The sequence below is a fragment of the Trachypithecus francoisi genome, unplaced genomic scaffold (genome assembly GCF_009764315.1).
Source record: "Trachypithecus francoisi isolate TF-2019V2 unplaced genomic scaffold, Tfra_2.0 Lachesis_group4, whole genome shotgun sequence".
Taxonomy (NCBI): domain Eukaryota; kingdom Metazoa; phylum Chordata; class Mammalia; order Primates; family Cercopithecidae; genus Trachypithecus; species Trachypithecus francoisi.
This window is the reverse complement of record NW_022681469.1, coordinates 128706347-128730654: the sequence shown is the minus strand read 5'-3', so window position 1 is coordinate 128730654 and position 24308 is coordinate 128706347. Positions and strand designations below refer to the sequence as shown.

The following is a 24308-nucleotide window of genomic DNA, read 5'->3' as shown; positions in this document are numbered from 1 at the left end:
CTGTCAGGGCAGAGCAGGGAATCAATGAAAGTAGGAAAGTGTTTGCAAGCCCTTAGTGCCTCCCATTACTGCCCAAAGTCTACTAGCCTATTACTGACAGGGGTCTAGTTTTCCTGATTCTCAACACTGCTCATCATACTACATGGCCTCTTTGTGTTACAGATAAGCAAAAGTGAGGCCCCCAAACTCTTAAATAATGTGGACAAAGTCACAAACCACACTTAGATCCCAAAGCACCTAAGTCAAAGTCTTCTTTCCAAAGGCAGCACTGAAACAATAACCTGACTGCCTCGGGCTGCAGATAGCATCTAAATACAGCAGTGAAAAAAAACCAAAGGCCCAGTGCCCCCAGCCAGTCACTATTACGCCCTGCACTTTATTCAGTTTACTCAAACAACTAGGGATATTCCAGACAAAATTTTAAAAAATTCCAAGTTAATACTTTAGCTGTCATGAATGTAAAAGAAACATAAATGTCTTTGACAAGCAGTGGCAACATGCTGGCTTGTCAAAAAAGTGGGTTAGCTTTTGTCTATTAATAATAGTCTTTATATATACTGTTGTAAGATACAAAAATTATAACTAAATAAAACTGCTAAAATTTGATAAATCTGAAGTTGATGCAACTAATTTATAAAGTATAACACAGGACATCTGGAGAGAGAAAATGCATTGTTTTACATCTTAAGCTCTTTATTGACTACAATGCAGAACATTTTATTTTAAGATACAGTGGGTTTTGCTTTTGTTGATGTTTTCACCAATTCAACTGAAGATGAAAGAAAGTCAAGACAATCAAATGGTAACTAGTAGCAGCTTATCAGTAAATGAGAGCAAGTATAGAGACTGTTCTTTGGACTGAGGTTAAATCAATTCGTCAATAAAGGCTTTTCCACTGCCTAACAATTATAACATATTAACAGTCGCCAAATAGCGCTGGATGGGACTCCTCTAGAAATAACTAAAGCCTTTCATTTTATACATAAAATAGCCACAAAATGTAGATGGGTTACATCAACTCATTGGATTTGCCCATCTTAAATTACTCTGAGATTCAGAGAAATCAAAATTTCATCATATGTTGTGCAATAGTTTCTTCAAATACCTTCTCATGCTCAATAAAATTAACATGTCATCCAGACACTCTTTAATCTCAACACATGACATATAAATGGTCACATCCATCATACACACACAGATGATTAGACGACTTGAGGACTATGCAAGGATGGCAAGAAATCACTTGATTCTTTGGTTATGCCCTAGTGACAAATTTATATATTTCTTGGCAACCAGCCAATCAATTTTGGAAATAATATTAGCCCACGACCTAATACATTCTAACAGCCTATCCCTCAATTTTCATGCACCATTAGGGCCAGTCACCAATCTCCTGCTGTCTTTCCCAGGAATACATTCCTTTCTTTGGAAACCTGAAATGCCCCTAGATAAATGTGCCCTTCTCCAGAGAAACACATTTCCCACTCAATTACAAATCCTGACTCAAAACTGAAATTAATACAGGCAGGCAATTGAGGGTTCTTAGAAAACTTCCTTAAAAATGACAAATGTATGTGATGTTAACACTATCCAATGTATCTGCATGCCACCTTATTAAATTAAAAACACCAGGTGTATTTATACAACATGTTCAATGGCTTACTGGTTAGGATCCTAGAAACAATACATGTCTTATAGCAAAAAATATACATATAATAATCCTCCTATAGTTTATATAAATGATGAAATGTTTTTGAATATATCTATATATATACACATATATACTCTGTGTGTGTGTTTACAGAATCTGGCACACAAATATTTCAGTCCTTCATTGGCTCTTCCGCTTCAGTGTCAAAGTCACCAGGTTTCAAAGTCTTAAGGATCGAAACAAAGGTCACCGCTGGGGACAAAGGACTGGCTTGATGCACCTTCCCTTATGAAGGACCAAGTTTGCTGGACAGTGGCACCCAGCAATGCATGGCTTGTTGCATGGACCAATTTCATTCCAGTTGTCACAGGTCTTGATACATCCTGGGCCACAGGTATCATACACAGCACCATGCTTACACTGGGTGGCTGAAAAAGAGAAGGAGACAAAGCCATGGCATGGAGAAAGGCCCCATTAATTCACCCTCAGCCAGATGCCATTTCTGCAGGCTCATGTCACTGCATAGACCTTTCCATAGCTCAGGCTCAGATTTGCATTTTAACAAGAGAATGATAAACACCCAACATTCCTCAAACACTCTGGGAATCAGCTACATCTATAAAAACAAACAGGTAGATCTGAATAAGAATTTATCTTATTCTTAGATAAGATAAACTATAAACGTGTAAGGCTATAGGAAAATCTTTAAGGTTATTTAGTTATTGTACAAATAATTAAATAGTATAAAACATCTGCTGCAAATAGTCCTTTCAGCTATTGAGCTGTGATGAATAGGAATATTTTGTGCAACTACATCAATATTCAAATATATGAAATTACCTACAGAGAAAAAACCTACCAAGGATATTGGGAATGTGTGACATATTTTAATCAATGTTATCGTGTGTTAAATTAGTAAATTTAAGGCGTGTTGAAGCAAGATTGTGTTAAGCCAAATAGAGAAACGTCAGATGTGTGACTGCAGGGAGGACAACGGCTGGCTGGGTCAGACAATATAAAAACGATGACGTTGCCATGTCACAGCCAATTTACTATCTTTATTGACTTAGAGGCAAAGTGATTTTGACAAAATTCTGAGAGATCCTGAAAATTCATGACTAGACTTGTCAGAAAAAAAATAATGCAAACATTCTGGAAGTTCTGTGACACACAGCCTTTTCCATGTGAGTTACATCCAGTGACAGTCGAAGGGGCCACCCCTCATTTCTCAAGAATAGGAATGTTGACACAAGTAGAAATTTGGAGCAGGGACCCTCCAAGAGCACCAAGAGCAATTCAATCTTCATTTAAAGTTGCTTTAAACAAAAGTGAAAACAATGGAAGACATTCTCAGCTTCAAAGCCTCTATCGTTTATGCTGTCTGCAGAATAATACCGGATGAGGAATCGTGTAATTGTAAAATTTAAGGATAGAACTGGTTTGTCAGCAAACGGGCCTCACTTTGAGTCTCTCAAGTTATGCATTTAGAGTTGCCACCAAATGTTGATCTTTGATGATAGTTAAGTAAAAGAAAGTTAATAAGCACCATAAAATAAATTCTACGAAGGCTTCTCAAATATCCATTGCACTGGTTAAAAACAAATGAGAGGCCGGGCGCGGTGGCTCAAGCTTGTAATCCCAGCACTTTGGGAGGCCGAGACGGGCGGATCACGAGGTCAGGAGATCGAGACCATCCTGGCTAATGCGGTGAAACCCCGTCTCTACTAAAAATACGAAGAAAAACTAGCCGGGCGAGGTTGCAGGCGCCTGTAGTCCCAGCTACTCGGGAGGCTGAGGCAGGAGAATGGTGTGAACCCGGGAGGCGGAGCTGGCAGTGAGCTGAGATCCGGTCACTGCACTCCAGCCTGGGCGACAGAGCGAGACTCCGTCTCAAAAAAAAAAAAAAAAAAAAAAAAAAAATGAGAGAGCACATTCTTTCCAGGGAATAATCAACAGCCTCTCATTGGCTCTTACTATTCAAAAACCGAGTTGTATGAAACAACACATCTAAATAAAACCAACTGTAAACTACGTGGCTCGATAATGAACATTTTTTCTGTATAGATACATATTAAGCACTGGTATATTATGTATTTATCCCTGCTTCCACTGTTAACTAAACCACTGACTCTTAGTAAAAACCTGCTCTGAACAAAGTCCCTATACGAGATACTTTGGGGATAGAGGTAAATGACATGGCTGCTGTCTGATACACCAGCAGAGGGATGAGTTAGTAGCAGCTAATTCCTAGTCACTGATATTGAAACATCCCATGTAATCTATGCCTTATTGATTCCTACACCTAGCTTACTCTCAGCTTTCTGAGGTGCCTTCTCAAAGGTAACTTCCTATTCAAAATAACATTTTCATATTCACTACCTCTTTTCCCCATTTATTTCTTCTTTACACATACTACTACCTGACATCATTTCATATTTACTCTGTCTTCCAACACTACAATGTAAGCTCCCTGAGGGTGGAGTTTTTGTCTGGTCCCTCACTACGTCTCTAGCTTACACATTTTCTGGCACTTGGCGAGCATTAGATATGGAAGTCAGCAATAAATACTCGCTAAATAAAGCTGTTATGAAACAGATATAACCACAACAGAGAGGGAATTGGAATTTTCCATTTGCGCCTAAGGATCTGTACTCTCCCCCTCTTTACACTGTTCTGTGGTCTGTGCCCTTGCACAGATGTCTCTACAGATGACATCAGTGGGCTCCCTCATGCATGGTGGACTCCAGTGCCTTGATCTGGTGCCATTATCTGGCTTGGTGAATGTCACCACCATTCACCTCATCTTCCACTCTTCTGAACTGAGTTCCCAACATTTTCAACTGAATACCCACCTCTTCTGTGTGGATGGGATGGATGTTCCTTGACTGATAAGAAGAGCACCTGCTGCTTATCCCATCACTGCATTTACAACATGAAATTGTAGTCATCAGTTTCATCCTCTCATACTCGTTCTCTCTCTTTCTCTCTACATACACACACCAACTCAAATATAGGCTACTATAGGGGAACGCTGTTCTGTTTCTTTACCTTCTGCAGGGGTATGGTGTTTAACATTTAGTAGATACTCAGAGGACTATTGAGAAATTGAGTAGATGGATACATGGATGAGTGAGTGGGTGGACTGACATAACCCTTCCTTTGAGTCTCTCAATTTAGGCTTCTCTGATCATCTTTTGACTTTTCACTGATCCCTTCAAAGTCCTCTTTTTTTCTCTTCTCAGTGACTAACAGAAAACCCTATACATTACATTTGCTTAATGATTTGGAAACATCCAAGCTGAATATCATATTTACACACAGTAATTGTATTCATGTGTTGTTATGCTTCGGTAGACTAATGGTGGTCACAACTGGAAGTTAGGATCACTTGGGGAACTTCCTGATGCCCAGACTTCACCCCAGATCAATTACACTAGAACCCCTCAAGGTGGGATCAGGATATCAGTAATTTAAGAAAAAAAAACAAAACACTCATCCTTTCCTTTGACCCTGCCCCACACTGGTGATGCTAATGAGCAGCCAAGATTGAGATCTGATCCTGCAAACAAACTCTACATTCATGCTTCAGTCACTCAGAGACTCATTCCTTTTTAGCAAATGAGAAGAAAACTATTTCCAAAGAGAATTAGGTCCTATTATTTCACATCCTCTTCTACCTCAAGCCCTACTGGAGCACTTCCCCATCCCAAAGCATTCATCCTCTTTCAGTGTTGGATTTAGGTCATCTGCAGGAGCACCCTTAATTTACCCCTCACTGTCTCTTCTCATTTGCACCCATCCTGGATTTGCCATATCTTCTTCTCTGCCCCATCGCTTTCAGAACTTACCCTACTCTTTGTCGTAGCACATTAATCTTCTCCCTATGTATTTAGCAACAACAACAACAACAACAACAACAACAACAACAACAAATATTTCCTAAACTATCAGATTTATTTTCTCCTTCCTTTCACCTCCAGACTTTGTGGAAGAATGTACGGTCATTTTAGCCTAGTCTTCTGCAATTCATTAACATTGACAGCTCATCTCCTCACCCACCCCTTGACCGAAGCAGTTCCCTCCAAAGTTTTCATTAATGTCCATACCCACTAACATCTTGGCAACTCCCATTTTCCCAAGACCACTCTGAAAAATACTTGGTCTTTGTGTCCATTTTATCTTATGACAGTGAACTCTCCTTGTTCTTCTGCTGACTCCCGGAGAACACCTCTCTCTCTTGGGTGTCTTTTCCCACTTCCTGGCATTAAATGTTCACATTACTTCCTGGAATCTCCCCCTGACATTGTTTTCTCTTCTACCTCTCTCTTCTTCGATTACTACAGTTTTATCTCTGACTTCCAGTTAGAGACCTCTGAAATCTATTACCATTAGTTCTGATTCTTTTCCCAGTCTAATCAGTTTTATCTTAATTCAGATGTCCCCCACTTCAGATAGGTTTCTGGATATCCCCCCAAGATGCTTTCTCTCCTCTGCAACCCATAGTACTTTTAATGTTATAGTTATTTTCTTATTTGCTTTAATCCCCCAATTACAGTACAGCTATAGTTCTTAATCAGAGATATTCATAAGAGTCCCCTGAGGTACTTTTAAAAACTATTTATTTCTCAGCCCACCCCTAAAGGTTTTTGCTCTGAATCTGCAGTGGTGCCTGTGCAGCTATTGATTTTAAAAGTTCTGGGGGTCACTGTGACAAGCACCTGCAGCTGAAGAGAGTATATCGCTGAGGCCTGGGCTCCTGAGGGCAGGATTCTTATCTTCTGTAACCAAAAGTTCTGGCACGGGGACAGGCATGGGGGAGCAGCTCAATGCATGCCTCCTGGATGAGGATTTCATATGAATGACATTCAATCCATCATTCCTTTTCCCAGTGTGGATTTCATCTGGCCAGTTTTGAGTTCATTTTCCACTCCATTGCTTTCAGAATGCCTCTTTCAACTCACCTTGCCCTCTAGAGGCTTTGCTCCCCTTTAAGTCTTGCAAGGATTCCTTGTAGTATAAAAACGTCTCAGCAACATTTCTTCTTTCCCACCACATTCTTTGTGTTTCCCTGACTATCCTATAGCTATGAACTCTCCCATGTCATTTCCTCTCTCTGACGTCTCAATTTTTTCTTCTAGCTCTACCTTTCAACTTCTTCTGAGGCATCTTACCTTTCTACTATTAAGGACTGGTATGTCCCTCACAGTCAACAAGTCAAAAGTAGACTGCAGGAAATGAAAACTACTCGAGGAAAAAAAAAAGATCTCTCTCTCTCTTGTATTATCCTTCATCCTATAACTACCATCTCCCATTCAATTCAAATTAAATCAGTAAACATCCACTGAGTATCTATGTGCCAGGCATTCTCTTAAGCCCGGGGAATAAAATGTGATCAGATATCATCTCTGTCCTCCAGTTATAGGAGGTTGGGCTTACAAACAAATAGGTAAAGCTGATGTGTAAACAGATTCTTAGCAAAATATAAGATGTATCATATCAGACAATGAGAACAAAGTACAGGGGAAGAGTAAGAGAGAAAGACGTCAGCTCAGCACTGAGAATTGGGTAGAGATCAAGGAAGACTTGAGAGAATGGATCCTGTGTAAGTATCAAGTGAGCAAACTTGTCAGAGAGACAATGACAAAAAGAGCTTCCCAGACACATAGAACATCAAGAACAAAGGGAGGGGTGCAGGCAACAGCAAGGTACTGTGGCTTAATCAGGGAAGGGTGGATCCTTGGTTTGGTGGGTTGGAGACATGAACCTTGAGGAGGGCAGGTGGTAGGAGACAGAGGCAGAGTAGTAAGCCAGGGTCAGAGACCACAAATGACCCCATCAGCCTTGGCAAATGGAAGCTTTGGAAGGGTTTTAAGCTGTGGAGTGACACCATCAGATTTGCCTTCAATTCAGCACAGCTTTTAGATGATCCTAGAACACGAACACTGACCTGAGCCCTAATTTACCCTCTGGAAATTCAGTTGTTTTTTCAAACTTGTAAAAGGCATAAGATCATTTCTTAAAACATAGGTGTGATTTGATTGGCACATATGTATTTTAAAAGGATCTATTTTGTTAAATAGTTTAAAAACTACACGGCCGGGCGTGGTGGCTCACGCCTGTAATCCCAGCACTTCGGGAGGCTGAGGCGGCCGGATCACCTGAGATCTGGAGTTCGAGACCAGCCTGACCAACATGGAGAAACCCTGTCTCTACTAAAAATACAAAATTAGCCAGGCGTGGTGGCACATGCCTGTAATCCCAGTTACCAGGGAGGCTGAGGCAGGAGAATCACTTTAACCTGGGAAGCAGAGGTTGTGGTGAGCCGAGATCATGCCATTGCATTCCAGCCTGGGCAAAAAGAGTGAAACTCCGTCTCAAAACAAAAAACAACAACAAAAACAAACAAACAACAACAACAAAAATGGGGATCTGCCAAAGTGGTTAGGGTTAGAGTGCATTTATTCTCAAAGCGGCATTCAAACAGCTATAGGTGAAACATAAAAACATTATGTGCCGGCTTTATCAATACACTCAGTCAGCATGGCTCTGTGACTTCCAGAACTCAACCATCTCCACATCCCCCTATGGGGTGCTGAACGTCACAGTACCTGACTTTAACTCTTAAACTTTTACAGGAGGCATCCAGTCAGTCAAGAAATAACTCAGTGTATATAATTAGGGCAGAGTTGCTGAACAGAAGGAGCTAGAACTATCTAGGGTTTGTAGAGCCAGACAAGGAGGGAGAAAACTGTTCACATAGCCCAGCAGACTATCAATTATGCTACAGAAAGACACAAACACCCACATTTCCAGCACCTTTTCCATGTATAAAATGTATTACTGAGTGTGCAGTGACAATTAGTATCAGTTATAGGCAGGTGGCAGACATTCTGCTGAGGATGACTATGTAAGATACAGCAGACAAGATCACAACAAATTTAGAGTCAGAGGGTACCAAGTAACAAACACCAGTGATAGGGAACAAAGAAATAGAAATTGGAAAGTCACTAAGGTGACTAAGATTTATATACATATTTGGATGAATTAGTTGACACTAATACAAGCACATAAATATGCATTTTTTTTCCCACAGTGCTCATGGGTCTCTGTGTTGTCATAATGATTAAGGACAGGGCAATGATGCCAGTTAACCGGGGTTCAACTCTCAGCTTCCTCGCTTCCCAGCTCTGAGACTTTCAGCTAATTACTTAACTACTTTAAGTCTCAACGACCCTATGAGTAAAATGTGGGTAATATAATGTTACCATATAAATAAAGTATTATGGGTATTATCAAGATAAAATATAACATGAAATACTAATATAGTCCTTGGGGGAAAGGATGTGCTTAAAATGGGTGAATAGCAATATAAATGATTATTATTAAACTTTTATATACTTTCACTATAGCCCTTAACACATTCGATTTTATTTAGCAATTCCCATGCTAAATTAGAGTTCCATTAGTCCCTCGTGCCATAGGTAGTGGGCACATATTGTGTCTGTAGTCATGACAGTGTTAAAATCCAGGCTGGACTTTACAATGTCACTGGTTCATTCAGAGTTTCTCACCTGGCTGACTTCGTCTATGTTCAACCTCCAAACTTTTTACTCTGGAAGATTTCTCTTTTTTGTCTTACGTGGCCTTAAGTGCTGTCATGAGTCAAAGAACCTGGGAGCTAAAAACGAATAAAGAGGACTCAGAGTCTTCATTATTCTACGTGAATCTGAACTGAATCTACTGAGAGATGCTACAGATCTGTGTACATTTATTTATTCACGTACCAACTGTCAGTCTGTGGAAGTTCATAATGTGTGTGTGTGTGCGTGTGTGTATGTGAGAGAGAGAGAATGTGTGTGTGTGTAAAATGTTGATGGAGTTATACTTCACCCAGATGGTGCCACTAAGAAGGGGTAAACGGGATCTTTCAGGAGCCATATTCCTTCTCCATTAGAAAAGTAACTTTAGCTCCAGAGACTCAGTCCCTGAAAAGAAGATGCTGACGTGAAATGTGTAGTCCTCAAATGCAATGTGTGCACTGAAATGGTGCTAAGTATAGCTCTGGGCCAGGGAGAGAAGGATCATATATCCAGTATCTACTATGATCCCAACAACAGCACTACCACAGCTAATGAAATTAATAGAATTCTGCTGAGCCCTGCATTAGACCAGGATGGATGGCTGGATCTAGCTTGACTCCATTTATTTTATTCATTTTCTGGTAGATTCAAGGGAAAGGGGATTCAAAATAAAGGGAGCTAGGAGTATTCAAGATGGCTGGAAGGACCCAGTTCCTCAAAAACCTTACCCTCACATATTCTACCCAGCACTGATGCATTAGGCTAGAGGGCAGCCATTTGCCTCACGTTTTAGCAGCCTCAGTCACACCTTAAGTGAATTATTATTATTATTATTATTATTATTATTATTTTGAGACGGAGTCTTGCTCTGTCCCCCAGGCTGGAGTGCAGTGGCCAGATCTCAGCTCACTGCAAGCTCCGCCTCCCGGGTTCACTCCATTCTCCTGCCTCAGCCTCCGGAGTAGCTGGGACTACAGGTACCGCCACCTCGCCCGGCTAATTTTTTGTATTTTTTAGTAGAGACGGGGTTTCACCGTGTTAGCCAGGATGGTCTCGATCTCCTGACCTCGTGATCCGCCCGTCTCGGCCTCCCAAAGTGCTGGGATTACAGGCTTGAGCCACCGCGCCCGGCCAAGTGAATTATTTTTATCGAATCAATACTTATCTGAGAAGGGCAGCATTGATAGAGCAGCACACTTGTTGTGGAAGATTAACTCTGATATAAAGATTGGACTTGGGTTTGCAGAGGAGGGGGCACCACCAAAATGGAGGTCACAGGAAGGTGAAAGGGCTCTGGTGCTTTTCAAAAAACACAAACTAGCGACCGCACCAAGGGGCAGCTGAGGAAGCTTCAGCAACTCCCAAAAATCCATCATCCTACCTCCCCACAGCTACCCAAGTAAACACAGGGGTTAACTCAGGGGTTTCAACACAGGCTGCAGGTCAGAATCACCTGGGCAGTTTTAAAAGGTACGCGAGGCCAGTTCAAGAAAGGCATCAGGGCATAGGGCACAGGTTAGGTTCCTGGTTTATTTTTTAAGCTCCCAGGGTGATTCTAATGTCCAGACAGGTTATAACGCACGAGTCTAAGTGAACGCAATGTCTGCACACTGCAATCACAGCTTCAAGGCAATTCTTCTTGATGGTTCTTTTAACCAGGTGACCACTCTTATCTTCAACCAATGTAGACATTCTGGAGTCAGCAATGGCATGAGTGGCCTTCTTTTCTGAGATGTGAGCTAAGGCTATTAAGACTAGGGTAGTAGGCTGAAAATCCCAGTCTCTTTATTTTAGGTAAATCTGGCCCTTCAAAGAAAAAAATTTGCCAATCCTTGAACTAGGTGACAACTATTCAGTTCATTTCTCCTTCAAATCTAAATAACAACAGCAGCTACCCTTGACTGAGCACCTTCTCTGAGTTGGACACTGTTTGAGATGCTTCACACATATATCACTAATGTTTGTAACTAGATAGCAGGTATTATTCTAAAATTGCAAATTTCTAAAATCTAGACTCTCTCCCTTCCTCTCCACATGCATTGCCACCATCTTAATCCAAGCCACCATCAGTGTTTCACCAGGACTATCACAATAGCCTCCTGCCTAGTATCCTGGTTTCAATCTTGTCCCCTTCCAATCTATTCTCTATCTAGTATCCAGGGTCATCTTTGGAAAGCAGAAAGAGGCTTGCTTAAAAGCTATCAGAGGCTTCCATTTCTCTTGGAATAAAAGCTAGACTCCTTTCAAAGCCCTGCCAAGTCCTGCGTGATTCAGCTCCTGCTCCTATTCCACCTTCCTCTTGCGCCCCTCTTCCCCTAGTCCACCCCAGGCTCAAACCACACTGGCTCCTCTCCACTTTGAGAGCATGCTAATAATTTTTCTCCTACCTTATGCCATCAAACATGTTTCCTCTGCATAGAATGCTTGCCCTCACTCCCTTCACTCCTTCAGGGCGAGGCTAAAATATCATCTGTAGAGAAGCCTCCCTCTTCATCCCATCTCAGCCTTCTCCAGTGGTTTCCTATCACTCCGTCCTGTTCGTTTCCTTCCTCATACTTACTGTAATTTGCAAGTTTTTATTTTTATTGTAGAGTTATGTTTTTGTTTGTTTCTCCCACTAGGCTGCCAGTGCGTCAATGGCTGGGGCTTCATCTCTTACACCCATGAAAGTACCCAGTGTCAGCACAGTGCCCAGTACCTTGCCACTTTGTAACAAATATTTCTTGGATGAATAAAGAAGTCCATTTTACAGATATCAAATAAGCTAATTAACTTGCCTGAGGCAACAACTATTATAGAAATCTCTCAGAGGGGAAAAAAATTCTACTAGGCTTTGTATAACAATCTCCAAAAAAAAAAAAAAAAAAAGTATCTTGTTTATCCTAAAGACCTTAAATGACTGTAATTGTCCCAAATCTCCTTTGCTTCACACATAACCTAAGCCATAGCAATGACCGTCCATGAGCTAAGTATATCCAGCTGATAATTTGAGGTCAAGAGGATTTTGCAACAGTGGAAATCTTTAAATTGCTTAAATATGCTTGTCACAAAGCATTTATCTTAAGTGCTGTCTACCTTGCCCAGTGGGAAGTCCCTGTATTTTATCAAGTAGCAATCCAGTTGGCCTACTGAAGGGATTTTCCTCTGACAAAGAGGCACGTGGCCATTCATGTCAGCATCCACAAGTCACCTCCATTGCCATCTTGGGCATTGCAGTAAACTTCTGATGGATAGATCCACCAGGACTTTCTTACCTGCACAATTCTGCTGAGGCTCCCAGTGGACTTTGATGCCGTCTCTCTGGCAGGCCCGGGTATATGCCAAAAATGACTCGCAGTAACAGTTTTTATGGACTGGACATTCACACATGTCTGTCACACAGGACCTATAGAACCCAATAGAGAGATACAAACATTTAAAAATATTAAACATAAACACCCTAAATATAACTTCAGAAAGGGTCGTAGATGGGGAAACCTGATTGGCCCATTAAAATGTCTATTTTAGATTGGAAACCTAAATTGGCAAAATTCTGCATGGAACTTAAGTGCTGGATACCTCTGAACAATGTGATATTAGATTTCCTTTCTTCTAGAGCAAGATTATCCAAAAGAACTTGCTGTAAGGATAGACATATTCTATTATCACCACTGTGCAAAGCCACTCTATATTTGGCTACTGAGCACCTGGAATGTGGCTGCCACAACGGAGGAACCAAGTTTCTAATTTGCTTTAATTTTAATTAACTTAGATATAAATAGCCCCATGCACCTAATGGCTACCCTACTGGAATACCATCGCCATCTTGTGACGAGCACTGATATAAAACTAATAAATTTTACTGCAATGTTTCCAAAAATGGTAACCAACTTGATAAAAACACAAAATCCTATGGCTTTCTGAAGACAGACAATTAGAATTCACTTCTGTAATATCTTAGAATCTTAGTCTTTTAAGGACCACTGAATCTTCAGTCTTTAGAATGTAGAGTGACAAATTCTAAATAAAGCAAATATTTCAGGCCTCTAATTAGACTGCAAGATGAACAGGATTAAACCAAGGTCTCTATAGCTGAAATATGGAAATGATGGACCAGGATATAAATTGAGCGGAAATGCAAACTAACAAATTTTTGAACATCTTGACCACAAAGACATAATAATGGCCTTACATTGGTGTATAATATTACAGTTTACAAAATGCTTTCACACACAGCCTGTCACCGGATGGTAAACAAGACATAATATAGTTGCTTGTTCCATAAATGAAGGGGTCATTTTACAAATAAATACATGGGCCCAAAGTCAGCACTTTTAAGTGGAAAAGAGCAAATTAAATTATATCTCCCAGCTTTGAAAGTGGTGTCCTTTTTATTATACCACACAACAACTGTCATCTTCTTCTTTCAGCAAATTTACTGCCTCACAGTTTCGAGTTAACATTTATGCAAGAGGCCTCCAAGATTAATAAAATTAAACTATCCTTATATTTTTCATAACCTTGTTCAGCAAACTCCCTTCCTCACAGAAGCTCTTCAAGGCTGAACACAGGAAAAATAATATCCAAGAGTACAAGCTGCACTTATAATCTTGAAAAGTGATCATGACACTGCCACTGGATGTTAATAATGCCATTTTCCTGTATTGTGGGACCTGTGCACAACCGATTGTCGAGAGCACTCAGCCAGCTCTGGGTGGAGGTCGACACACTATCTGCTCTAAACAGGAATTAAACAACAAAAAACAGATTCAAGGAGCAACAGGCCCACAATGAACGCACAAAGTTATTGCAGCCCAACACTCAAGGGCACAGTTTTGGGAAATAGGAACCAACAGGGACAAAAGAGGAACAGATGTAAAACCTAAACAGCCTCCTTCCATGTCAAGGACTGAGAGATTATTTGATGAGCGATACCTAAGACACGATAACCAGGACAGAAAAAGTGATCTTTTTTCTTTGTAGTAGTCATGGTTGTTGCTTTTTTTTTTTTTTTTTTTTTTGAGATGGAGTTTCACTCTTGTTGCCCGGGCTGGAGTGCAATGGTGCAATCTCGGCTCACTACAGCTCACTACAACCTCCACCTCTTAGATTCAAGCAATAATCATCAGCCTCCCAAGTAGCTGGGATTACAGGTGCCTACCACCATGCCCGGCTAATTTTTTGTATTTTTAGTATAGACAGAGTCTCACCATGTTGGCCAGTCTGGTCTTGAACTCCTGACCTCAGATGATCCACCCGCCTCGGCCTCCCAAAGTGCTGGGATTACAAGCATTACAAGCCACTGCGCCTGGCTCAAGGTTGTATTTCTTAATACTTCTCCCCACTTTTATTATAGAAATCTTGGGCAAGTGCATTCAGGCATTAAACGCACAGTACTGTCTCTACACTGGGGAGAGCCTCTGGAATTCCAAAGAGAAGCCAAATAAAACTTGTGCCTAAAATGGCATCTAAATGTCGGCGTATGAAATTCCCCTCAATACCATTTCCCTTTGTTGTTTCAATTTTCATTTCAGAATAACCCACACCCATCGTGTTTATGCTCAGACTTCACAGCAACATTTTTGGCTGCCCCAGGTTCTAACCTCTAATCCCATTCCTACTTCACTTTCCCAGAAGAATTTGTTCCTCACCTCTCTCCTGGCCCATGGGGGTAGGTCTCTTTCTGTATACACGGCTCTCACTGCCAAGACCTGGATGGAACGGCATCTCATGGGCCTGGTAAAATGATGGCACATATATGGGAAAAGGCTGGTCTCAGTGTGAGGAAATGTGTCCTCAGATTTGAACCAATGTCTACTGTAATTCTGTAAAATTCCATGGACAATAAACCAATAAAATGTAATTTGTTTGGGTAAGGGGATTGTTAGTGAATATTTTCCTTTTTTTTCCTCTTGATTTCTACTTGTCTTATGAAGCTATTTACACAACCGAAGATAAATTATAGACAGCTAAATCCAATTCATTGAGACTGTTGAGAGAAAATGTTTTAAGTACACATTTAATAACCACGGTGTACATATACTCTACCTCACCCACAGACAGGCCCTTCTGTCTCCACAGACACAATCAATGATGTGCCTTCACTGTAAAACTAAGGAAGATCTGAGCTTTTTATATGATCAACCACTCATGGAGAACAGTATATGAGACAAAAATGTTTGTCCAAGCCAGACCTTTACTTGAAAATGTTTTATGTATTTTTAAAGGCTTAAACTATGTGTTTTGTCTCGGAAGCTAAAATTCAAAAATGTTGTTTTTCACTTATAAAGTTGATGATTTTTACATAAAACAATGAATAGAGTTGGTGAGAGAATGGAGAAGCAGCCATCCCCTGCCCCACTGGCAGTGGTGTGAAACTGCCAGCTCTTACACGGAGTGTTTTTCAGGGACTGTCTCCTCCACTCCACTTGGCAATGGGATCAGAGGCAAAGATTTTCACTGCTCCATTTAATAGATAGGGAAGCTGAAGCTTGAAGAAGTGAAGTAAGTTACTCAATGTCATAGGGTTGATCATAGATCCAGAGCGGCAAACCTAGGAGGACACCTTGTTTTGTTCTGATCTCAGAACCCATATTCACAGTAACTACATTAGATCTTTCTAGAGAGAAATTGAATAATATTTATACACAGCCCAGACAAAGGTTCTTCCTCTCTGATGAAAATTTGAGTCCTAAGGAAATAGTAATGCTCATGAATATAGCCTTCAAACCTAGGCATTTTCATCACAATGTTATTTAAATTGAAAAAGAAAAGGAAAATTACCTAAATTGTCCATCATAAGGGCCCGGCTAAATAAATTCAGGTGACTTCTGTGATGAAACACCCTACAGCCATTACAATGATGTTTTGGAAATATATTTTTTAAATATGAGGAAATGTTTGGGAAGGATTAACTTAAAAAAAAAAAAAAGAGAAGGATAACAAAACTGTGTTTCAACATCATGTAATCACACAATGAAAATAAGAATAACTGAAAACAGATATGACCAAATCCAAAGGACAGCTCAGGGTGGTGGGATTGTGGTTCTCCTGAATTTTCTTACCTGTATTTTCTACCTAGTCCTGATTCCTTTGTTATTTTGCCAGGTCTGTTACAATAGAAACCCAAAGAGTCAGGCAGGCACCGTGAATACATATCACTTTTTTAAAAAGGTAAACGTCACAGTTTACTTTTAAAAGTACACAAAAGAATATCATGAAAGATATTAGTATTTAAATCAGAATTTCAGAATGATAGTGGGAAAATAAAGAATGGGAGAAAAGGAGGGTGTCTATTTGTAGGTCTTAGTTATTCAACATTCCTCCAGCTAAAATCTTCCCAATCGGGGCTTGGGCAGCCTCTCGATACAGACTTCGGCTGGATTCGCTTTGTGTTGTCTTCACACCTGCGTTTCATTCGTCTATTGATGTTGTGGTGGAATAGATAATGGAATAATTTTGCATGCTTCTCCTGGTTACAAAAGAATTTATTAAGGGAAAAAATAAAAGCATCTTCAAACGCACTTCAAATTTTCGGGAGGGACAAAACTATTGTTATTCAACTATTCAATTCTTGTTTATCACACTTCATAATTCAGTGTGAGGAAAATCTGATTTATGACACAGTGAAGTTGAGTTTTCTGTGTTTATGGAAGGTTGCTGTCCTTTCCTTAATCAGTATGTACCCATGGTCTACATTTATATTCATTTGATAGAATAAATAGCAGAATTTTATCACTTCTGGGAATGACTGAGATCTATGGCTTTGGTGTCTCTGCTCTCACGATATTGTTCTGTCACATTTATGTTCTGTTTGATGGTGAGTTGGTCAGGAAACACAGCTGCCCACTGCTCCAGTGGGAAGACACAGGTTGCATGACTCTGAGCTTTTCCAGGAAAGCTCTGCAGGTGAACAGGGCCTGCCTGACCAGGTTTCCATTGTAATGGAATTGGCAAAATAACAAAGGAATCAGGCCTATACAATCCCCTTAAAGCATATTGCCTGTCACAGGAGCTTCAAATTAATGTATCTAGAAATGGTTTCCTGATTCATCTACCCCACTCCTGGCATCTTGCCTGGCAGCCAAGAGGTGCAGATTCTGTGTGGTTAACACAGCTGCTCGGTGCCACAATAGGACAAGAGAGGAGGCCCGGAGCTGATGCAGGGGCCCAGGGAGCTGGCACCAGGCTGGGCAGCACTTTGTCACACATCCACTACCTCCCTTCTCTCAATGTTTGATGTTTGTGTGTCATGTTTCAATGACTCCTTGAAGGCATGTTGTAACCCTGTTCCTCATAGCACTCAGCACAGGAGTGGGATCAGAACTGACCTGTGCTCAGTTCCCTCCTTGAAATCCAATTAATCACAACTCATCTGCAGAGAAGCCTTCAGAACTATTTTCCCGCATCAAACTACAGCTACTGCCTCCTGGAAACTCCACACCAGAAACCATTAGACACATGTGGTTATTTAAATTGGAATTTAAGTTAATTTCCATTAAATAAAATTACAAGTTCAGTTCGTCATTCCCATTAGCCACGTTTCAAATGTTCAATGCCAGCAGGTGCTGGTGGCCCCCACACTGGACAGAGTGGATTGAGAACACTTCCATCACTGAAGCAAGTGCTATTAGGTGGTGCTGCCAAGAGTGCAGCTCCATTAGCACCAGGGAATCCATTTCTGTCCTGCTAGAGGGATTTACAGGTGTACTGAGATTACAATCAAGCTCACCTCTGATTGGGCACCTACAAAAAAATTTCAAACTTCTTGGCATCAAATTCAAGGTTCCTAGCAGCCTAGCCTACTTTTCTAACTCCATTTCTTTCTTCCCTACTCCTTCTTTTACCAAGTCATAGAATGTCCCATCAACCCGTGGCCTTCCATCCACCTGGCTATTCCTGCCTTGAAGGTACTTCCATGTCTTTTCCACCGGAAAAATCTAATGTCTATCCTTTAAGTCTTCATTCAAATTCCTCAGTGGTGTTTGCCAAGTGGCCCCCAAAAAGTTAGCCACTCCCTATAGGGTCCCATGTCCTTCATACCTTTCTTATTGCACAGATCCTTTGAAATATCACCTTTTTCCTTGCTGGGGGACAAGGACTGTGTCTGGCTTATCTAGCCCCCCAGCACAGCGCCGTGAACACACAGCTCAGTAAATATTCAGTGAATCGTTCAAAGAGTGAATGAGAGTAACCTCATGATCTTTTCCCAGCTTCCACAGGATTGAACAGCTGGACACTGATATCTGAAGGGCATGAATTCCATCCTTACTCCCACTCTGTGGCCACTGCTTAATATGGCCAAGGCCACGGGGGCTGCTGGCCATAACAACCTCTGAACTAAGCTGCTTCCGCAAGAACCTTTCTGCTGTCATTTGCATTTTGAACTTCTTGCACTCCTCTCCCATCTCCAGGGGAATTTTTTTTTTTTTTTAAATTTAATGACTGGTGGAAAAAAGGATTTGATGAGGGAATTCTGCTTTAACCACACATTTTCAATAAAGCACATATTTGATATAAGAAAAACCTATAGTTTTTCATGTTATTAAAAAGGCAAACCTCCAATACTGCTAAAATCAAAACATCAAACACATCTATGCTTCCTAGCAACAGCATATCCGAGTGGTTTCCCCTCTGCTTTCTCTGGCACGAGGGCCATGCCTGTCAGACAGAGGCAAGTGTCTCTGCTTCCCAGGCACAGTTTTGAACGGCAGATGTATTACCCATTGGGAACTCTCCACGCTGGTTCTTGGAGAACAGAAGGGCAAGCCAGGAGTGGCAGGGGCCAGCTCCATCTCGGAGCCAGACATCCAGCATTCTGACTGTCTTCTCTGCCACCACAAAGGGTCTTCAGCTGCACTATGTTTGTCAATCTGAAGGTCAACTATCCTGGGAGCAATGGCAGGATCGAGGCAGAACTCAACAGTGCAAGGAAGATAACAAGAAAACCACCACTTGGTCATATGGCTTTCCTCGTTCCACATATCTAGGAAGGTGATAGAAGTGAGTGAAGGCATCTTAGGCTTATTGGTGCCTGGGAATCAATGGAAAAGAGGGGAGGGAGAAGGTAAGGAAGACAGAGTCCCAGCTGAGTGAGCAGAAGTGCGGTTAGCTACCACAAGTCTATTAAAAAACTCACATTTTAATCCCTGAAATCCTGCCCTAATTTCTCTAATCTGAGTTGCATGGAAATAACTAAAGGTAGTAGCCAAGGTATGAAGGCACATTCATGTCACATTATGCCTATGAAAACAATGTCATCCAATATCATGCTCTTTTCCTCAGCCCTGTACACGCATGTTCACACACTCATTCTTATTCATCTGTCGAAAGGGTACAAAAAACACAACTGTCACACGAAAAACACGGCCAGAAAGTTCAATCCTGGGAACTGTGAGGCTGTTTTATTGAGCTGTCAATGAAAGGGCAGGGCTAGCCTGCTAAGCCAGCCAGCAGGGAGTTCCTGCTGCTCTGTCCACAGCGTTCCTGGGCCAGCCCCAGTTTGGCATCCCTGTGGCGACTGTCCACACTGGCTTAAATATTGCTGAGAATATTCCAGGTTCTATGGCTGCCTGGGGTTGCCAGGACAGAACAGCAAGTCCAGGCATTTTCATTAGCTTGTGGATTTCGTAACTTTGGTCTGGGGAGACAAGGCAGGAGGATACCTGGAACGGGAGTCCAGCCTGTTTCTCTGGTTGTAGATACAAAAGTTATCCCAAATTCTCTTTCAGCTTTCCCAAATTCAGCTTTCCGAAATTCTCCCCTCATCCCCCTACACTCAAGTTAAATTGTTAGCCCACTCCTCGGTGAAAAGATGGCGTTCATGGAGCTCTGTTTGTTCCAGGCACTAAACAAGGTACAGAGGCTAACAGAGATGGGCTCCTCCAAGAAAACAGGATTGTGCAGATACTAAAAATCAAACTCCAAATGACATAACAACTATTATGAATGAGAAAAGGGAAATTCCAGGCTAAGGGAGGTGCCTCAGTAGAGGCACAGAATTTCCAAATCACCAGATCTTCAATTTGACAGTCACGTGGTCAACCTCCCAATATCAAAAACAATAGAAAGCAAATAAAGTCCCTGACAGAGAATCACACAGCCTCTTCCTGAGACCTCGCAGGACAGGGGGCTGGTTTCCTTGCAGGGTAGCTCGGCAGATCTGCTGGTTATAACATTTCTTTCTTCTAGGGATCCAAATCCTCATAATCTCCAGTTAACTCTCAGGTTTGACATCGAGAGCCACACAGAATCAGTCAACGTGTCCCTGCTCATAAGGACTCTTCAGTTACCTTCCTGCGCTCCCCTGCTCAGCCTTGTATTTTCATCTTCCTGCCTTCTGCGTCCCTCCCTCCCTGCTTGCTTCCTGGCTTGTCAAGAACAAAAATCCAACAACCAAATTTACAGGAGAAAAATCTACCAAACCGTTTTTGTTCATGATTCACAGTGAATCTCTTACTTGATTGCCTGCCCACTGTCCCTACCTTATATACATTGCCTAGTTATACATTCCAGCACTTTTTACCTAATTTAGATGCTCTCCAATTACTAAAAATATTTATTTTTAAATCCACCTAACTTTCCCCAGGAGGTGAATGGCATTACGCACACAGCAGCACACAGGAACTCCAGAAATGATCATTCACCTCCGACCCTCTTCTGAAGCTATGGATTGTTTTTGTGAAATAATGTAGGCATCTGTGGACACAGAGACCTCCTTTAAGAGAGTAGCAATTCTTAGGATTTTCCATGGATGCCAGCTTTAGAAGAAGCTCCGCATACTTGCTTTTAGTAGAGGTACGCTTTTAGCAGTGACCAAACATGTCTGGAATCTAAAATATTTTCTTCCTTGATAAGGCCATATATCAGACCACATGTGAAGAGTATAATCCACAGTTAAATTCTCGCCCATCTAATAACGGGGAAGGAATGCGCACCATTTTGCTATTTTCTCTATACCCAGGGGCCACAGCTTTTAAGGAGCCCAAAGCCAGAGACTATATACCAGTAACTTTAGAAATACTCCTGTTGGGAAGTTAAGCTATCTTTGCTCAAGTAGGAAACACTGGCTTCACGGAGGGAAAAACTGACCATGATTAACAGACATTTGCTGAGTTGTCACTCTTCTAGAAATAACTCCTCATTTCAATTTGGGCCCCATTCTAGCAGAGCCCGGCAAATCTTGCAAGATGGTCTCAGGAGCTGGACAGGGAGAGGGAAGCTTGGTTATGACCCCCCTCTAGTGGCCATGAGTTAGAGCATGAAGTAACCGTAATTCTTACTCCAGCATTTGCTTCTAAATCAAACAACTCACCTTTTTGGAGGCTGGCTGATAAAAAAGAACATAAAAATGGTGCTTGGCAGAAAATCAATCACTTTTCTCTTAAACTTGTGCTCAATTCATCACTGTCATGCTTACTGTAAAACAATTGTAAGGCTGGTGAACTAAACCCCTGTGTAATCCTAAGCACCTACCCCTGATGCCTGCCAAGAAGGGTGAGTGCGTCTGAGGCAGGCTCCTGGAGAGGGCAGGGCGAGGTGGGACACCACCCGGAAGAAGTCTCTGCTCTGTCCACCTTTTTTATCTTTTTCGTGAAATCTCATTTTACCTATGTACATCAAGCCTCACATATTTTTTGTCTCTAAAAAGAACTTCGAGTACAAGAGAGTCGGAACCCTTCACCTAAGCAGAAGAGAAACATTCTTTACTACTAAAGGAAAAGCTAAACTGTTCTTCCTGCTTCCACAGACTCATTCAACACAGAACGCTTTGGTCACCAAAACGTGTAGGGACTTTTCCCCACTAACCACTGGCTCTCCAGTGGACACCAACTGGGTGTCCTGAAATTGAACTCAGTTCTGACACTACCTACTGGAGTTAGCGTCAGATCCCACAGGCAAAGGTCTGCTCTCTACTTTAGACATCAATTGCGGTCCCAGGTTGTGGCCTGTGCTTCTGACCAACTTGTTTATAAATCAAAGTTTCCACAACCCCCTTCTTGGATCCGGTTAATTTGCTGGAGTGACTCACAGGACTCAGGGAGACACTTAAGTTACCCAGTTGATGATAAAGACTGTTGCCAAGGATACGGATGCACAGCCAGATGGAAGAGATGCACAGGGCGAGGGTGTGGGAAGGGACGCAGAGCTTCCGCGCCCTCTCTAGGCATATCACCTTCCAGAACCCCTGTGTGTTTAGCTATCCAGAAGCTCCCCCAAATCCTGACCTTTTGGGGTTTTGTGGAGGTGCCATTACATAGGCCTGATTAATTACATCACCGGTCATTGGTGATCAACTCAACTTTCAACCCCTTTCCCCTCTTCAGAGGCTGGGGGGAGAGGCTGAAAGTCCAACCCTCTAATTACACAGTTGGTTCCTCTAGTAATGCAGCTCCTCTCCATCCTAAGGCTGTCCAGGAGCCCCTCAGGGGTAGTTTCATTAGAACAAAAGATGCTGCTATCACCAAGTCAATTACAAGGGCTTTAGGAGCTCTGCATCTGTCACTCCTACCATTCAGGAAATTAATTGCAAAGGTCTTAGGAGCTCTGTATCAGGAACTCGGGTCAGAGACCAAATTAAAAAAAAAAAAAAAAAAGATTTCCCTGGTGCTCTTGCCTACAAAGTTTTAGGAGCTCTATGTCAGAGAGCAATATACACATTTCAATATACATATTTCACATCTACCAAGTCTGATGTGGTAATACCATCAGGGGCCAAAGGTATCAGCGTGTTGCCAATATTCAGCCATGTGTTGGGGTAAGCCTTACTCTTAGTTTGTAAAATGATGGGGCCCCCACGCTACTAATATTCTATTATTAATGACTCTGTCAAGATATGAATTTGCCCAGGGTTCAGCCAGCCCCAAAACTAAGTAGTATATGTATTTTAAAAGCCCTCTGCCCAAAAGCGAGAGAGGGATCTTTACCCCAAATAAACTCACTGTCTTCTTTTTGGTGAGCCCATCTCATCATAATTTTACTCCCAACATAGATACACACTATCTTTGAAATTGTTCTAGTCCCCTCGACAAACACCAAGGGAATGTCAGCTGTGTACAAACTGCTGACTGGGCATTGTGGGAAATGCTGACAGAAAGAAGAACCTGGTTTCGATCCTGGGTCCTTTGGGGTGTGGTGGGGAGAGCAGGGCAGAACGGGGCCAGGCAACACTCAAGGAGGAGTCTTGAGGGCAACATATTAAGGGGGCACTGGCTCCCAGGCTTCAGTAAGTACAGGACTGGCACTTGAGAGCAAATGCCTTCTTAAACGTTGCTTCTCATGTCTGGGCCCTAGAGGAGAAGAAAATATGCCTACACAGGTATCCCACAGCATAATCTATTGGAAGAGGCAGCAAGGTAAGGCATCACCACACCAAAGCTGAACTTCAATTGTATTATCTTGGGCACATTATTAGCCCTTTCTATATCCTCCTTTCCTTGCCTAATCTCTCTCCCTTAGGGTTCTCATGGAAGGTAAATGAAAATCTGTTTTTTCCCCTTCCCCAATGAATCCCTAAAGAGAAGAACAAAATTCATCCATGCACAGAAATGGAAATGGTTAGAGGACTAAGCAAAACAGAAATTGCAGCCCCCCATCTTCGCCCCCACTGAAGTTCAGAGTTTGAAGGATGTGCAGGAACTGAACTTTGTTCTTTCTTTCCTATGGATCGAGAGTGCCATCCCCTGGGACGCCAGCCCTAGCAGTGTCTCTAGTCTTCCCTCGGCAGCAGAACAATACCAGCCTGGGTTTGCCTGTGTTGGCCACGGCCACCTCCTGAGAGGGCTGTAATTGGGAGTATGGAGTCACAAGTGGCAGTGAGGAAAATTTATGAAAGTGAAGGCTTCTAGCATCTGGAGGCCACACCCCAGCCACACGCAGCAGCCACCACCAGCCCCCTGCTTCAAACGGGCCGATCCTTCCATACGCCTTTTTTGCATTAGGCAGTGGATGGCTGCCAAGTCCCACAAACAGGCGAAGGCACAAATCCTCCACTACGTGCATTAATCAAAGGGCAGCAGAGGCGGCTGCCCCTGGAGGATGCGGTATAGTGGTGAACTTCTTCAGATGCCGGGGGCCTTGCATCAAGCATCTGCTGTGCC

At 42.0% G+C, this 24308-nt stretch overlaps 1 protein-coding gene across 2 annotated transcripts in view; it reads right to left on the bottom strand.

The window, feature by feature from the left end:
• Window positions 1-668: 668 nt before the first annotated feature.
• Window positions 669-24308, bottom strand: part of BMPER (BMP binding endothelial regulator) — a 253600-nt gene continuing 229960 nt past the window's right edge. For both annotated transcript variants that reach the window (XM_033193504.1, XM_033193505.1), the window contains 2 exons: window positions 12486-12616; window positions 669-2079 (listed from right to left, as the gene is read on the bottom strand). In XM_033193504.1, coding sequence (XP_033049395.1) covers window positions 1898-2079; window positions 12486-12616 — 313 coding nt within the window. In that variant the 3' untranslated portion in view covers window positions 669-1897. The remainder of the gene's footprint in view (window positions 2080-12485; window positions 12617-24308) is intronic.